Source organism: Taudactylus pleione, unplaced genomic scaffold (genome assembly GCF_031769625.1).
Source record: "Taudactylus pleione unplaced genomic scaffold, aTauple2 ptg000436l, whole genome shotgun sequence".
Taxonomy (NCBI): Eukaryota; Metazoa; Chordata; class Amphibia; order Anura; family Myobatrachidae; genus Taudactylus; species Taudactylus pleione.
The window spans coordinates 429,471-446,359 of record NW_028284838.1 but is presented as its reverse complement, the minus strand read 5'-3'; the positions used below and the strand labels follow the sequence as shown (position 1 = coordinate 446,359).

The window sequence follows — 16,889 nt, the reverse complement described above, 5'->3', positions numbered from 1 at the left end:
ATGCTACGCTCCATTGTTGTAGTGGACACCCGCTCTGTAATAACACTAGCTTTATATCTCTACATATCTGTCAGATTCATGAACTTTAGAAAAGGGTATTCCCTCCAGCACACTGCAACAACATCAGCAAAAAATACTTGAACCCTACATGATAATAGAAATTCAGAGGTATTGGTTGCATACATTTGCAAATATATGATTAAGCTCCTCTGTACCGGCATCCCTAACATTCAGGGGTTCACGTCTGAGGAGCAGGGAACCCCAAAATAATCCAGCCAAGGACCATCCCCAGGGCATCACACGAAAAGGGAAAAAAGGTGATAATGAAGTGTAAAGTATAGATGTGTAAAGATAATCAATAAAGTGTTAATATAATAAGAAAGAATTAAAATTACATAAATAATAAACAAACAAATAGAAAGGTAATGAAAAAGTATCTATGTGAATTAAGTGGTGATGCCCTGAAAAAGGCCCAGCCAGAGCAACTCCGGGGGCCCCACACCCAAACTCTCACCCCAAAATAATAAATGCTACCTAATAGTAGCATCCACTCTGGGTCATATAATTACGTATTAATGTACTGCATAATAACAGCACATATATAAATGTATAAGCCGAGAGCTGACTCACCTAGGAGGTACCCCAGAAAGCTCCAAATGGCACTATACGGACCAGCACATCCTCCCAATGCTGGCTCCCTTCATGCCTATCAGAACTGCAAATAAAAAATATAGTGGTCGCTCACATCAGCTTAATGATATTGCACAGGTGCTTGTAAAGGGGGAATCATGAAATTCCCATGTTCCTATTGGTCCATCTCATACTCTACTCAGACCACAGCAATCTCTGAAGACCAAAACAATGGACAGCGCTGTATTGAAATACTCCACAACGCAAAATATTGTATTATAAATTTGAGTATCTAGGAAAGTCGGAGCACATTCCTGTTAGTAAAGAAAGTAACCCTTGTAGAGTTATATGTTACGGCACTCACCCTGTGTGACTATCTCTTTAGAAAGTCTTGCATTAAAAAAATCAAATTGAAGAAACCTGATGGATTTTATTGAGGAAACACTGACGTTCACTTTGTACCAGATCCTACCAGATTGCACTTTACACAGGGAGCTGCAGTTAGTGTCTAATCCATATTTGTATATTGTGTGAACCATTGTGGAGGACTTATCACAGAACTACATGCTAAGAGGATGGACCTGCTATAGTATCCAGTTCAGAGGATTTCAGCCAACAGCCTATCATATGGGCATATGAGATCTTGATACAGTTCAACATATATTATATTTGAGCAGTATATATGTTCCTATTTTAGGCACTGAAAATTGATGTAATCTCTCCGGTTTATAATGCCTATATATATATATATAATGGCCTTTGATTTATAATCTGATTATATTAGTAATGCTTAATAATAAACTTAAACAACTTAGAATTCACGTGGGACTTCACAATAATGTTCATAATGTCGACATTCCATATGTTGATATGACAGAGAGTTGACATTGTGAATGTCAGCAGCCGATTTTTGATCGATGTTAGGCTTAAACCGCTATTAGGGTTACGATAAGGCATGCACACCTACGGCAATGTCAACAAGTGACATGGCGACCCGCAATCCATGTCGACATTCTGAACATAGAGAAATTGTAGCACACCCATCCACAACCCCTCGTCTTACTACTGTCAGTATTACACACTCCTGCCACAGGATGCATTACTCTCTGAAAGGGAAATATGAAACCTAAATGTATCACTGTCTCTATCACACACTGTGGCCGCACTGATCTTTCCCTGTTTATTGAATCACACATTGATGGTTACATATTTTTTCTTTGCGTTTATTACATTGAGTTGAGCTCTAATCCTCAGGATTGTGTAGAATGACTCCTTGGTGACTGTTTGTGGTGGCTTCATCAGACATGTCTGACTGGACATCCAATTCAAAATCCTGAGTGGCATTATAGGTGTCTAGAAGACAATGACCGTGTCTTACTGTGATATCCTGTAGTAGGTGAGCTGCAGATGTTAGTGACGTATTTGTCTCACGAAGTGTGTTCAGCATTTCTTTCTGCATCGCCAGCTGCCTTGTTGTGTAGAAGCTCATGGTGTCTGAACAGTCCTTCATGTTATCAGCTACTGCTTCTACTCTTCTACTCAGCCTCTGCATCTCAGATGTCATTGCTGCAAAGCCCCTCTCCAGCACATTGGATAGATGCATGCACGCCATGTAGTTCTGCTCTTGGTATGTATTTGTATAAAACCAGTAGCCCTGCTCTGCAGTAGCTCCTCGGTGCTCCTCTCTTACAGGTTGGCTAGAGGTATAAGCAGGCTCTTCAGCCATTCCAGCATACAGAGTATCTGCATCAATTGTAGAGGTAACTTCAGCCAATAAGTGAGACAGCTCCTGGCATGTAGTAGTGGTGTCCTCACTCTGCTGAGGAACTATGGACAAAATAAACTTTTTGTTTAGATATAACCACTATAGGATATTTATTTGTTTTATGTAATAATGGGGCCTGATTCAGACATGTATGTTACTGCAACCGTAGCTGTGATCCTGTACGCAGCTTCTGTTCGAAAATATGCAATTGCCGCAGATCATTCGATAAGTGGCCATCTAAATAGCCCTATGGTCATACAGAATGGCCACCTGACCTGAGACTATAGGACCATTCTACCTGCATACGGGATCGCAGTCGTAGGCTGAGATACTCCCCGATAATGACACGCCTGCGGTTTCTCCCACTTCACGTAACGCCCCCAAACGGCATGGAATATCAATCACTTTGCAGAGAAATCCTCTCTGCTGACACCATCGCTGAGTAGCTTGTGTGTGTGTGTGTGTGTGTGTGTGTATGTAGTGCAATCATCACACATGCACAGTTGGCCGATTATCGCTCAACAGTGTAAATATTGGCGCTGTGTAAATATCTGAATCAGGCCCAGTGGTCAGACAATTATTTCTAGGAGCATTTAGTGGTATTTTTACTATGACTGATGGCTCTGACGGGGCTCTTTTTATAGTAGAAGACCCCCAACTCAGATTCTGCATTGGGACCTAAAGTGATAGGTGGTTATAACCGGAAGATTGCTGAGTGTTAATGTATACTTTTACTATTATCTGTCGCTCCAATATATAAGGGCGATTCAGTACAACGTGCTGGTAATAGCGCCAGGAAGGAGCTCCCATAACTATTCAGTTCAGCACGCTGTTAGGCTGACTAAAGGATTTCTTCTCCCAAGGGTGCGAGCAGAAATCCGATAAAAGTGCCGGCCGAGAGGCTGTTTGCTGGCTTAGTGCGGCATTAACAGCCTCGCGGCCGGCACTATGGTCAGAGAATGCCGGTTAGTGCGACTAAACAGCCAGCATTAGTCGCTCTAACCAGCATTCTCCGACTTAAGTCAGACTTAACAGCACAATGAATTGAATAACTAGGGGAACTCCTTCCCGGGGGATATTCCTAGCGCACTTAATTGAATTGCCCCCATAGTTTGAATCCTGACTGCTTCAGTTTCCCTTCCCCTCTCTCCCCATCTCTGTATGTTCATGCTGTCACAGAGAAGGCTCAGTCTTTGCTATGCCTTTGCATATTGTATTGTTATAGCATTAAGCAGTGGCTCTTACTTGCCCTGGCCCAGTCAGGATGGAAGAGAGGCAATGCTGCTGACTTTAGGGAATCAGGGCCTGATTCATTAAGGATCGCTATTTCGATCGCAGCTCCGTAGTCGCATTCAGGTCTGCTGCCGAATATATGTTAATGATTGCAATTGCAATGCCGTCGCACTGCCAGCATAGAGATGCCCACTGCCTTCCACTACCACTATCTCACATCCGTAATACCTTGCAAAGCTCCATAAACATGTTAACATTGAGTACCATCGGCCCCTCACGCAGAATTACAGCAGCCCTGACCTTGCTTAGAAATTGATAACCTTGAAGCACGCAATAAGTACTCAGGCTGTGTATGCAATCACACTGGCTAATTTATGCACGCCCATGTAACGGCATTCCAATGGTCAGGCATGCCTGCGTTTCTTCGACCACCCCCAAACGCTCACTGAAGGTCAATTACACTGAGATGGTTCTGCGTGGTCTCATGATCGCAGTGCGATCAGAGTGGTGCCATCACGCACGCACAGTACGCAACAATCGCCTATCTGCATACGCTTTAGGCCCTCAGGCTGCAGGATTAAGCCTATGGCTTTTTTCCACCTAGTACAAGGCTTGATTTAATTTGGTTAATATATTAGGTATTGTTACTAAAAGATAGATGGGTTATTGTGAAATTTAGCATTAAATTATAAAATGAGTGGACAAGAGTTAAGCTCACTATAATTTGGGATTTAGTGCCATTTTCAGGTGATACAGATAGATCTACAGTCAGGTGCATAAATACTGGGACATTGACAGAATTTTCAGATTTTGGCCTCTATTCACCACCACAATGGCTTTGAAATGAAACAAACAAGATGTGCTTTAACTGCAGACTTTCAGATTTAATGTGAGGGTAATTACATCCATATCAGGTGAACAGTGTAGGAATTACAACGGTTTCTATATGTGCATCCCACTTTTTAAGGGGCCAAAAGTAATGGGACTATCAACTCAAAAGCTATTTCATGGACAGGAGTGGGCTATTCCCTCATTATTTCATTATCAATTAAGCAGGTAAAAGGTCTGGAGTTGATTCTAGGTGTGACATTTGCCTTTGGAATCAGTTACTGTCGACTCTCAATATGAGATCCAAAGAGCTGTCACTATCAGTGAATCAAGCCATCATTAGGCTGAAAAATCAAAACAAACCCATCAGAGAGATAGCAAAAACATTAGGTGTGGCCAAATCAACTGTTTGGAACATTCTTAAAAAGAAAGAATGCATCGGAGAGCTCAGCAACACCAAAAGACCCGGAAGGCCACGGAAAACAACTGTGGTGGATGACAGAAGAATTATTTCCCTGGTGAAGAAAAACCCCTTCACAACAGTTGGCCAAATCAAGAACACTCTCCAGGAGGTAGGTGTATATGTGTCAAAGTCAACAATCAAGAGAAGACTTCATAAGAGTGAATATAGAGGGTTCACCACAAGATGTAAACCATTGGTGAGCCTCAAAAACAGGAAGATCAGATTAGAGTTTGCCAAACAACATCTAAAAAAGCCATTACAGTTCTGGAACAACTTCCTATGGACAGATGAGACAAAGGTCAACTTGTACCAGAGTGATGGGAAGATAATAGTATGGAGAAGGAAAGGAACTGCTCATGATCCAAAACATACCACCTCATCAGTGAAGCATGGTGGTGGTAGTGTCATGGTGTGGGCATGTATGGCTGCCAATGGAACTGGTTCACTTGTATTTATTGATGATGTGACTGCTGACAAAAGCAGCAGAATGAATTCTGAAGTGCTTCGGGCAATATTATATGCTCATATTCAGTCAAATGCTTCAGAACTCATTGGACGGCGCTTCACAGTGCAGATGGACAATGACCCGAAGCATACTGCAAAAGCAACTAAAGAGTTTTTTAAGGCTAAAAAGTGGAATGTTATGCAATGGCCAAGTCAATCCCCTGACCTGAATCCGATTGAGCATGCATTTCACTTGATGAAGACAAAACTGAAGGGAAAATGCCCCAAGAACAAGCAGGAACTGAAGACATTTGCAGTACAGGCCTGGCAGAGCATCACCAGGGATGAAACCCAGCATCTGGTGATGTCTATACGTTCCAGACTTCAGGCTTTAATTGCCTGCAAAGGATTTGCAACAAAGTATTAAAAAGTGAAAGTTAGATTTAGGATTGTTTAGTTTGTCCCATTACTTTTGGCCCCTTAAAAAGTGGGAGGCACATATAGAAACCGTTGTAATTCCTACACCATTCACCTGATTTGGATGTAATTACCCTCAAATTAAATCTGAAAGTCTGCAGTTAAAGCACATCTTGTTTGTTTAATTTCAAAGCCATTGTGGTGGTGAATAGAGGCCACAATATGAAAATTCTGTCAATGTCCCAATATTTATGCACCTGACTGTATATTAAGAGCTACAAACTTGCAGCAATTCAGTTTTGTGCACCAATACTATTTAAATCTGGCTACAGCCCATCATCTCTACAATAAAATGAAGCCCATTGTGTCTGTAGGCAGACTAGAAGTAAATGCCTCGTTACTAGCACTGATAGGACTTATGAATGCTGCTGGCAGTGTGTATAGAGCGCACCAGCGCTAGTGTGCACGGAACACTGGTTACGATGTATAGATATATGACATGCACCAGGTTGTTATGGTATGCAGGAGGTGGATGCATGCAGGTGATAATAGAGCTTGTGTATCATTAGTCTTAGGTGATACAGGATCAGAGCTGGCTCTAGGGGTGTTCAATCAGTGCGGTTGAACAGGGGCACCATCCATAGAGGTCGCACCCCTCCCCAACATCCCGATTTCAGCGGGACAGTACTAAATCGGGAGGTTGGGGACCCCCACCTGCCGCGGCGGTGCCAGTGTCTGAATGGATGAAGCGCGCGGCATCCAGGTGTGCCATACGGGTACCCCTCCAAATAACGTCACATATGGGGCGTGGCCTATGGTAATTAGGTCACGACCCCATTTTTGGTTGCGCGCTGTAAAAAGCCGGCACAGGGTGCTCCGACCCCTGGAGCCAGCCCTGTACAGGATGATATAACTTTGATATTTAATCATTTTCAATAAGTTTATTGACTTACCAGAGTCTCCATCACCTTGTCTGGTGCTCATAATGTTATATGCTCCAGTGTCTGTTCTCACTGAGGGATACGTACAAGATATTTGTGGTTACTACTATGTATGTGGATGGTGTATACACAGCAAGGCCCTCTACTGTTTGCTTTGGATACCATATATCAAACAGATATTACATACAATCTGCAGTAACATTATTTCCCCAAATATCATTCTTCTACATTCTGCTTCTTGCAGACTCTCCACATGGAAGATGTCCTCACTCCTAGATGTGGCCTCTACAGAAATAGGATATGTGATTTAATTGCTTCAGATATCAATTCATAAAAAAACTATTTCCCTGTTTCCATTCTATTAAGCTATATTTCCCTACCTTGTAATAAATGTATTTATTTATATAGCGTGCACATAATCTGCAGCGCTTTACGGAGAATATTTCAGTCATTCACATCAGTCCGTGCCCCAGTGGAGCTTACAATCTATATTCCCTATCACATGGACGTGCATACACGCTAGCGTTATTTGTTTAATAGAAGCCAATTAACGAAATCAGAGAACCCGATGCAAACAGCAGCAAACATGGGGAGAACATATATACTCAACACAGATGGGCCATAAATATAATGTTCAGTATTCCAAAAAACACAAATATGGCTGTCTATCTTTGTCACTAAGCATCTCCGTACAGGTCTTCCCATATTTTTAAAATGGCAATCATTTTAAAGGTAAAGCAAAGCAGGTTACATAAGCCCCCAGATGTCACTTTAAGCAGGGTCAAAACTATATAGTTAGCAACTACAGTACATAATTCAAACTATTACCATTGTTTTAGTTATGAAAATCTTTAAACATGAGAATTTAACATCAAAATTTGCCCTACAAGCTATCTCCTCAAAACCGTGACCTATATTATGTGCTCTTACCTGTTGATGAACTGAAAGACTTCGACAAAACAGTGCTATAATTATTTGTTCTGAGCATTTGTCATAATAGTCATTATTACATCACAATACATTCTGAGCCTCCATCCAGACAAGGTGGAATGTGGTCATGTGACTTTAAGTTCCGTTCTATAAGTACGTGTGGCAGTTACATAAATTCAAAGTAACGGTTACTTCAACATGTAGAGTCATCTAAAGAAATGGATTTTTAAAATGTTTCCATCTAATATCTAATTTTTTTAATTACGTTTTTTAACCTCCTCTGCCCAATTATATAACGCCACAAGCCAGTTTACCATAGCCAGCACCTTGTTCTCCTGACATCTCACAAATCAGTAATTCTAATTGATGGCAGGACTATTTTGAATTTAAGTGCTTCTCACACATAGGCGCTAGTTTGGATGGATATATACCTTAAATTTAAAGATTCATAACTCATTAAAAAGTAATGCATGTAGGAAAAATGATACACAGACATAGTGGTAAATGTTACACCCTCCCAAATATCCCTATTTTGGTCTTAAAATACCTTTTATACTGTACAGTGTGTTTCAAAGCTCACTATTATAATTATTATTATTATATGCAGTGTTGTACGGCCTGATATGTATGTTGAGGGGTGCGCAGTTGTCTTTTTATAATCAATCTTAAGTGTCCCGCATTACTCATTTGAATTTGCTGGGAGACAAATACGCACACTGTTTATCAGTGGACTAATTTATCTAGAAACAACCTTTTTTGGTTGCCGTAAAAATAAAGGGATAAGCAGCTGTTTGAGAATTCAGGGGACAGAGCACCAAGTATAATAGGTAATCGGTAGTCCGTCTGGAATCTCCCAGCAAATGCTGCAAACCAATTAACAAAGCTGGGTGACGGGCCCAATGCTGGGTACACACTGACAGATACATTGGCCGATCAATTGATTGGCAAATATATCTGCTGCACGTCGGCCAGTGTGTACACGTGATATGTCGGTGAACGTTGTCGTTCACCGACATCGGATTGGTTGTGCTGCAGACATATCTGTCCATCGGCAGGTGTGTACGGGCGGTTGCCAGACAGCGGCAGACGCTAAGAGGGTAGCAAGACCCGCCAATCGGCATCCGGGACCCGAGGGCACAAGCAGATGACGGCCGTTCAGTGTGTATGAACGACCATATTCTGCAAATATATCTGCAGATCACTCGATCTGCAGATATATCTGTCAGGTGTGTACCCACCTTAAGGGGTATATTTATCACAATCTGCATCTCGGATGGGATGTGATAAATTTGTCCAAAATCGCAATGTGATTTTTGAATACATGTATGAAATATTGCATGCAGTGACATAGTACTTCCCAGGGTACCCTGAGAGTGTGATCGTGCATGCACTGCTTGCTAACACCCCGCCCCTGTACGCCTCCTCTCCCCCGCTAAGCAAACACTTACCTACAACCAGGGACCGGTAATCAGTGCTCAGGTGAGCTCCTTCGCGATCCGGTCAGCTGATCGCTGGGCTCCTTCTCTGTGACCCTGGTCTGCTGCTCTGTGCTGTAAACTGAGAAGCCGGCACCTCTGTTTACAGAACGGGCGGATCAGGAGCCCAGCGATCGAGTAACCGGATCACCAATCACCAGTCCTTGGGTGCAGGTAAGTGTTTTTTTTTTTTCTTTATTTACATTTTTTTTTTTTTTTTTAACAGTGATTAGCTTGTGGTCTATATATTAACACAAGACTAATCACAGGCGCTGGCTCTGCTCTGCCTGTCAGACCAGAGCAGGAGTTGGTTATTTTTTTACAATTTTATTTAGGTAAATCTTAGCAGATCACATTTCCCATTACACGTACGGGAAATGCGATTTGTTTACTAAAAATAATGCGACTTAAAGGGCTTTTGGAGCAGTTTTCATAAAAACCTACTCCCTTAAATAAATTTAAATGAGACTAAAATAATGTGAAAAAGTTGTGAAAACACCCATTTTCACATATTTTAGTCAAATTAATATTGATAAATGTGCCTGAAAACCTTCAAAGAGGAATCTAGATCCAATACCCAGTCCCCAGCAAGTGAACACCCAGCATGAACTTTAACACTCAAAGAGAAGACAACAACCACCATTGATAGTGGTACCGATGGTATAGTAGAGAGTCCCAAAACTAGGTCAGGAGCTGTGATGCTGAGACTAGGCAATACAATTGCAGATTAGCAAGGTTATCTGAAGTGCAGTATAGGTACAGTGGCAAACACAGCATTTCTAGAGGGGGGTGTCCAAATGCTTGATTTTAGAATGTGTCCAGTCCATGAAGAGTGCATGATTCACTAACCAGCTTTAATATGCATCATACAAAGTGTATTGTATGTCATAATTTCAGCATATACAGGACCAGTGATCACAGCCATTAAATGCAAGGGTAGGGCCATCCTGTCTGAGCTGAATGTTTATATTTCAGATGTGGGCACCATACCAGAGCATTGGGGCAAGTCCGGGAGTCTGGGGGAGCAGCAGAAGAGCCTAGCACTGCCCTGGACATACTGTATATGTACATATTGGTCTACTTATGCGCTGGATAGTGTATTGTTATACAGTATTAATAATTAACCCAATTGATGGTCTAACAGTGCATGTTTTCCAGATCTCCTAGTTGGTGCACAGGTGTATTTATTACTGGCTGACACATGTTAAAAGATCCACAGGTGGTGCTGATTATTTAATTTGTGATACTGAGAAGAACACTCAGCACTAGTAAAATTCTGTTAAATTATATTACTATTTCTATTGTGGTCATGGTGTGGGCCTGGGAGGGGGGTTTCCAGGCAACCAGAAACTCCCCCTGCGTGTGCTTATGAGATAAAGTACACTTGCACCCGCATTAAGGGCCATATTCAATTAGTTTTGCGTCGGCGAAAAAGTTCCGCCTGCCCGCCTACATCACGTGTTTTGGACACGAAAACTTATCGTGCGCGTCCCCGCTTTTCACCCTATTCAATTACTAAACAGGCGAAAATGGCAAGTGGCGAATGCAGAACAGACGGAAAGTACTGTCAGAATAGGGGAGATCAGTCTGAACCCCCCAAAAAGATCCACTAACATTGGGGATCAATGTAGAAGTGTTCCAATAGCCCTAATAAAACTATTTGGGGTACTGAAGTTGTTTAAAATCCTTGTTATTAGTGGTGAGAATGGCATTAAGCAGTATTTTGTGGTGAAAATAAGTAGTCTTGTCAAATTTGGGGTACTTGAAAATGGGTGAAAGCATCTTTTAAAGTCTCTACAGTGAAGTTTAAAAAAACATGGAAAACCACCCTCATATATGCACCTGCAGTCCTAAAAACACTTGACCCATCCTTGCTAACCCCTAAGAAGGCTATTTCGCTAGTTTTTATGCTTGTCCGCCCACTTTGTACTTTTTCACCCCCAAAGTTAAAGTACTTTTTTGGAGTGTTATGTTTTTTCCCCGGATTTTTTTTTACATAGTTGTCCTTTGGGGGGCTGTCCCAAGGGTAAGAGTGGTTTCCCCACATTTGTACCCCAAAATAAACATTTTACACTTTTCACCTGTTAATCTTTTTTGCCTATTACATTGCATTGACTTTCTGCGTAGGCGAAAACCGTCTGGAATTGAATTTGGAGATAAGTTCCGACCACGCGAAAAGCCAAGATCAATGATACTTTTTTGTGGAAAACGGCTTTTCGTTTCTAATTGAATACGGCCCTAAGCAGGAGCGTTGTACTCAGAGGACTTGCTTGAAGTCAGGGCACTGTAGGCTGAAGATTTGGCACTCGAAGCTCTAGGACAGTCTACAGAATGCCCAGGAGACTATAGTGTAAGCTGGAACCAAGAAGTAACACAAAGGCTAGTGCCAAATTGGAACCGGAGCTTATTGTAGTAGAACTGGAATGGAACCAGATGCTTTAACCGGACTGGGACCGGAGATAACCGCAACGGAACCAGAGGCTTGAACCTGACTGGTACCAGCAGTAACAGCAATAGAACTGGATTGGAACCGGAGGTTTGAAATGGACTGGGGACCTGTGAAAGCAGCAGCTTCCACATGGTTGTAGAGGTGGGAGCTAACTCAGATTGTGGGGCCTAAGCAATTGTGAGAATTGTCATTTGTATACAAAGTAGGGGAGTTGTAGGCCACAAAAGTAAACCACACTGTATATTGTGATTTAGGGGTAGGTTTACTAACAGGCGGTTTGTGAAACCCACTGATCATTGGCAGTTTCAACCTATAGTTAAAAAGGGATGCAGTCAGGAAGACGACTGTCGAAATGCCGACCGCTGGCTTCTCGACTGTCTAATCCTGGCAGGGATCTAATGATAGGCGTCAAAATCCCGACGCCTATCATTATCCCTACATCGGGAGACCAACGCCCGGCATACCGTATGAAGGTAAGCCAGGCAGCGGCCGCGTACAGCCGCAGGGGGGGGGAGGGTAGGGTTAGGTTAGGGACTCCCGGGGAGGACTTAGGGTTAGGCACCCACCTGGGAGGGTTAGGCTAGGGGGAAGGGGGGGTTAGGCACCACCCTGGAGACTTAGGTTTAGGCTGCGGGGACGGGGGGTTAGGCACCCTTAAGGGAGGGTTAGGGGGGGACAGGGTTAGTTGCACTTACCTAAATCACCTGTTGGGATCTACACTCCTGCCGGTCTATCAGCATCGGGATTTGAACCGCCGGCCATGCGGATTGGGTACGGAATCCCAGCGGTCAGGATGCCGGCGGTCAGAATACAGACAGCGGCACCCCAACAGTCAGAATCCCAACCCAATTAGATAAGTCTCCTAACCCTCCCCCCCTGCAGCCTAAACCTAACTTCCCCCCCCCACAGCCTAACCCTCCCCCTAGTGCCTAATCCTAACCCCTAAACCTAACCCTACAGCTCTGCCATGTGTAATGTTATTGCTGTGTTTGAATCTCTTTTCAATCTTTAAAACTGAAACCGTGGACGGCAGCTGTCCTAGTCAGTGGTTATGACGGCGACAGTGCCGTGTTTGTGCAGTGTGGAAGCCCTAATGTATTTGTAACTTCCACTGATAATAAACAATGGTAAAAAAAAAAATCCTTTTTTTTGCCAGACGGACAAAACCGTTGTGTGTTTACTTACCATTGGGATGCCGGCAGTCGGTATTCGGACTGCTGTTAGGATTCCGGCGCCGGTATTCTGAGCGCTGGCATCCTGACCGCTGGGATGGTAACTACATCCCTTTAAATACCCCTCAGTGTAATTTTCAGCTGATATATATCTAGTACATACTGACAGATCTATATTAAGAGCTACTGTACAAAAGTGCAGCAATTCAGTTTTGTGCACTAAAGCTCTTGAGATTTGTATACAGTCAAATGAAACCCTTTGTAGTCAATATAGCAGCATAACATCACACATAATTACATATACAGTACATACTTACACAAATATATTATGTTGCATGTTTCTACATAAATCCGCACTCTGGAACCAGGGCCATAGAGAGCTCTACACGGTCCTGGTACTTTCAGGGGGAGTGGTCTAATGCAATGAGGTGTAGCCATCGCTCCTTACATAAGAAAATTAGTATTTGCTGCGCCGCCAAGGGGGCACTGTGTGCCCCTCAGCCAGGGTCAAATCCAGGTGATCACTTCCCCCACACAGCAAGATGAGACTGCTGCTGCTACTGATCACCATCAGCAGCCTTCCTGGTCCCACTGCAGCCCAACGAGTGGGCTGGGGGAAACAGGCTGCTGCGGATGACAGGTATGGCAGGGAGACCGGCGGTTGACCAGGACCCCGCCGTCCCTTCCATTAAGCCTGGGTAATTCGTACCCGCTCTCCTTCCCTCTTGGCACCCCTGCCTGGAACACCATGCTTACTCTATGCACATTGCAGTCAGTGTAAATGCCTTGTTACTGGCACACTAGCACTGATAGGGTTCATGAACGCTGCTGGCAGTGTGTATAGAGAGCACCAGCGCTAGTATGCCAGATACTCAGGGTTTACACTGCCTACTATAGGTAAAATCAGAGGGTATATTCTCATTGTTCCTCTTACCTAAGTACAGTAATGAAGGATGACATAACTCCAAGATTTAATACAGAAGAGTAATCAGTGAGATAATTGACTTACCAAATTCTCCATCGCGTTGTCTAGTGCTCATTAGTTTATAAGCTCCTGTGTCTCTGCATTCTTTCTTACGGATACTTTCACTAGATGAGAGTATGCGCAAGAAATATTCAGGTTACTTTTGTGCGAAAATTTGCACATACACATAAAATAATGCAACTTGCAACTAAAAAAAAAATGCCATCAATCATATTTACATCTCACTTTGAATAAGGCCCAAAGACTCAGGAAGACGTGTCCTTCAACCAAGATGAAAAAGTTTGTATTTCTACCAGGAATATGTACATTTTAAAGTGTTGTTTTGATTGGTCAAAAAACTGTATCTCCACCATCATGCACATGCCCAGTCTGAATAGTGGCTCCCTGTGAAATCTGAGAATGCAACAGGCTGTGGAAGAGCATTACTTTGTCTAACCTTCTGCTATAGTTTTTTATTTAAACCTTTTTTTTGCCAATCCTGAACATGACCTGTACTTTGACTAAAGGTGCATACACACACAACGATTTTTTGAACGATTATCATTAACGATATCGTTTATCGTTCAATTGTTGAAAAAAAAAGTTCACTTTCTGAGTGAAAACGATGAACGATTATCGTTCATGCGCGTTCACGTTTGTAGTTCAGTCAGACTGGCCAACTCAACGATTTTCATTAAGTTAATATGCAAAAATCGTTCATTACACTTTTAAAAAATCTGACAGATAATCGTTCAGAAAATCGTTGGTAACAAAATCGTTGTGTGTGTATGCCGCTTATGATTTTATAGCTGTTGCCTAGTGAGTGAGTTTCCAACAGAGAAGCTCATGACTTTTAGAGGTCCCATTAGACTCTGCGGCACAGATCTAAACAGTGTCAGTCTTTAGCAGCACAGAATTCATATCCTAGAACAGGCATAGGCAACTACAGGCACTCGATAATGTTTTGAATGGCACCTATGGGGACAGTTTCTCTAGGTGTACTGTGCTGCTCCACCTCCTTAATAGAGTATTAGATACTCTCCAAACTGGAGAACCCAAGTGTGGCCTACATTCCCAGCAAAGCCTGGGCCTCTAGTGAGTGCACCCTGACAAAATTGAACAGTAAAAAATTCTGAAGCATGTCCATGGACGCAGACTTCCTGGCCTTGCAGACTGACAGGACACGGCCAGGCTGTGGTAAGCTCTAGCTACTGCAGTCTGACCGATGGTTGCGATGGTGATCCCAGACTGTGACTTCGGTCACAGCGCTGGGATCGCAGATGCAGAATGGAGGTGGCAGACAGCTTCTACTGCATTTGCATTTTAGCAAGGTCGGAATTGCAAAACTGCTTGTGTGCGGCTTTGCAATTCTGTCCTCTGCTGAATCAGGCCCCGAGTGCCCTGCTCTTTACTTCGCACAGTGGGGTCTTTTCATAGAGCAGAGAAAAGCCCTGTTTTTCAAATAAATCTTTATTGTTAATTTTATTAAAATACATATAAACAATAAAGTTTGTAGTTTTCATTAAATTACCCCCACCTCCGTTCCACAAAATAAGGTTGGGCTTTATTGGATTGGGTTGGGCTTGTTTTTCACTCAAAAGTTGCTTGTTTTCCATTTCAGATTTGGCAATACTGCCCAGCACCCATAGTTGCCAAGTCCACTTATAACAAGTGGAATTTGGTTTCTTTTTTCCCCAAGTTGCTTGTTTTTTTTTAATGGTTGCTTGTTTTTGGCCTTTTTTTTTTAAGGTGGCTGTTTGTTTGTTTTTTACACCAGTAGTGACTGAGGGAGGGGGGGGGGGGGTTGTGTCTGGGGAATAGAGGGCAGTAGCCAGTGGACAGGGTGAAGTTGGACCGGGCAGGCAAGAAGGAGAGGTAAAATAGATTTAATGAGGCTGGTACATGGGGGGGGGGGGGGTTAAAATGACTGAGGCTGTTAAAGAGAGGGGATAATGGAATTAGGTGACTGGACTGAAGGAGGTAAATAAGAGGGGTGAGAGGAATGGGGAGTTGGGTAAAGGAAAGGTGGGTACATACACACTAGATATGCCACCTGATCCTGCTGATCGGGCCGACATATCGTCCACATCGGCCAGTGTGTAATCACTATGCACGAACCTGCGCACTCCCACAGGTCGTTCATCGGGGTTGTTCCGTAGGCCTGCATGTAGGGCCGATGGAACGACCCAGGTGCCGACACTGGCATAGTGGATGGAGCCGGTGCCCGACATATCCGGCGTTCGGTCACCGCATCGTGCAGTATGTATCGACGGGCCGATATATATTGTGTGATCGGGCGTCGCACCGCTGGTTACACACTTCGGCAAGTGTGTACCCAGCTGAAGACTGGCAAGGGAATGAGGTATGAAAAGAGGGAGGAGGTAAAAATATGGAGGCTGGTGTAGAGGGAGAAAAGCAATATAAGAAGATAATAAGGCTGTGCACATACTAAAATATTTAGGTTAGTGAAGGGGGGAATAAAGGAAGTTAGGCAGGTAGAGAGTGAGGACAAAGAGACACCCCCATAAATTGGGCTTTTTTACTGGGCTTTTTATGATAGGTTTGGGCTTGTTCTTTACTTATTGGTTGCTTATTTTTATTTCAGAGTTGGTAACACTGCCAGCATCTCCCTCCTTCCTGGCACCTTCTGCAGTCACAAAATATTCTGCTCCTTGACTTAAAGGTCATGGCACTCATTTATTAGGTTGTAAGTCCAGAAGCAGAGCATTGTGTACCTGGTGGTAGGGTAGATTCCCTTCGCAGAGAGGACCCTGATGTCATCATCTACTGTCCAACATCATTCCCTACCATCCACGTGGACATACGCGCGCCACCGTAGTCCACCTAGAGAAGAAACTTGTCCGCTTGCCACGCATCAGGCACGTTGGCTCGCTACGCTTGCCATAACATTATATTCCCCCTCTATATCCATGTGGATGGTAGAGAATGACGTTGGACAGTAGCTCATGACGTCACGGTCATCTCCCCGAAGGGACTCTAGACACTACCATAACTAAGCTCAAGGTTGCTTCTAGATCCTAATTGGAGAAGAGACCTCTGTGACGTCGCAACCACGTGACCGCTGCAGAAGGGCCGGACATAAGCTCAATCCTGTTGGTTGGAAGGGGTCATGTTGGAGGTTAGACAATGCATACAGTCAGTGCGAGAAACGCGCAGG

The 16,889-nt window shown here is 43.4% G+C and overlaps 1 protein-coding gene across 1 annotated transcript; it reads right to left on the bottom strand.

Moving 5' to 3' along the window:
• Positions 1-1,866: 1,866 nt before the first annotated feature.
• On the bottom strand, positions 1,867-13,768 carry LOC148505803 (uncharacterized). Its single transcript, XM_088447660.1, has 2 exons — positions 13,757-13,768; positions 1,867-2,494 (listed from the first exon to the last, which is right to left on the bottom strand). The coding sequence occupies exons 1-2, from the start codon at positions 13,766-13,768 to the stop codon at positions 1,874-1,876; spliced, it is 633 nt and encodes a 210-aa protein (XP_088303786.1). The 3' UTR covers positions 1,867-1,873.
• Between the last annotated feature and the right edge of the window lie 3,121 nt (positions 13,769-16,889).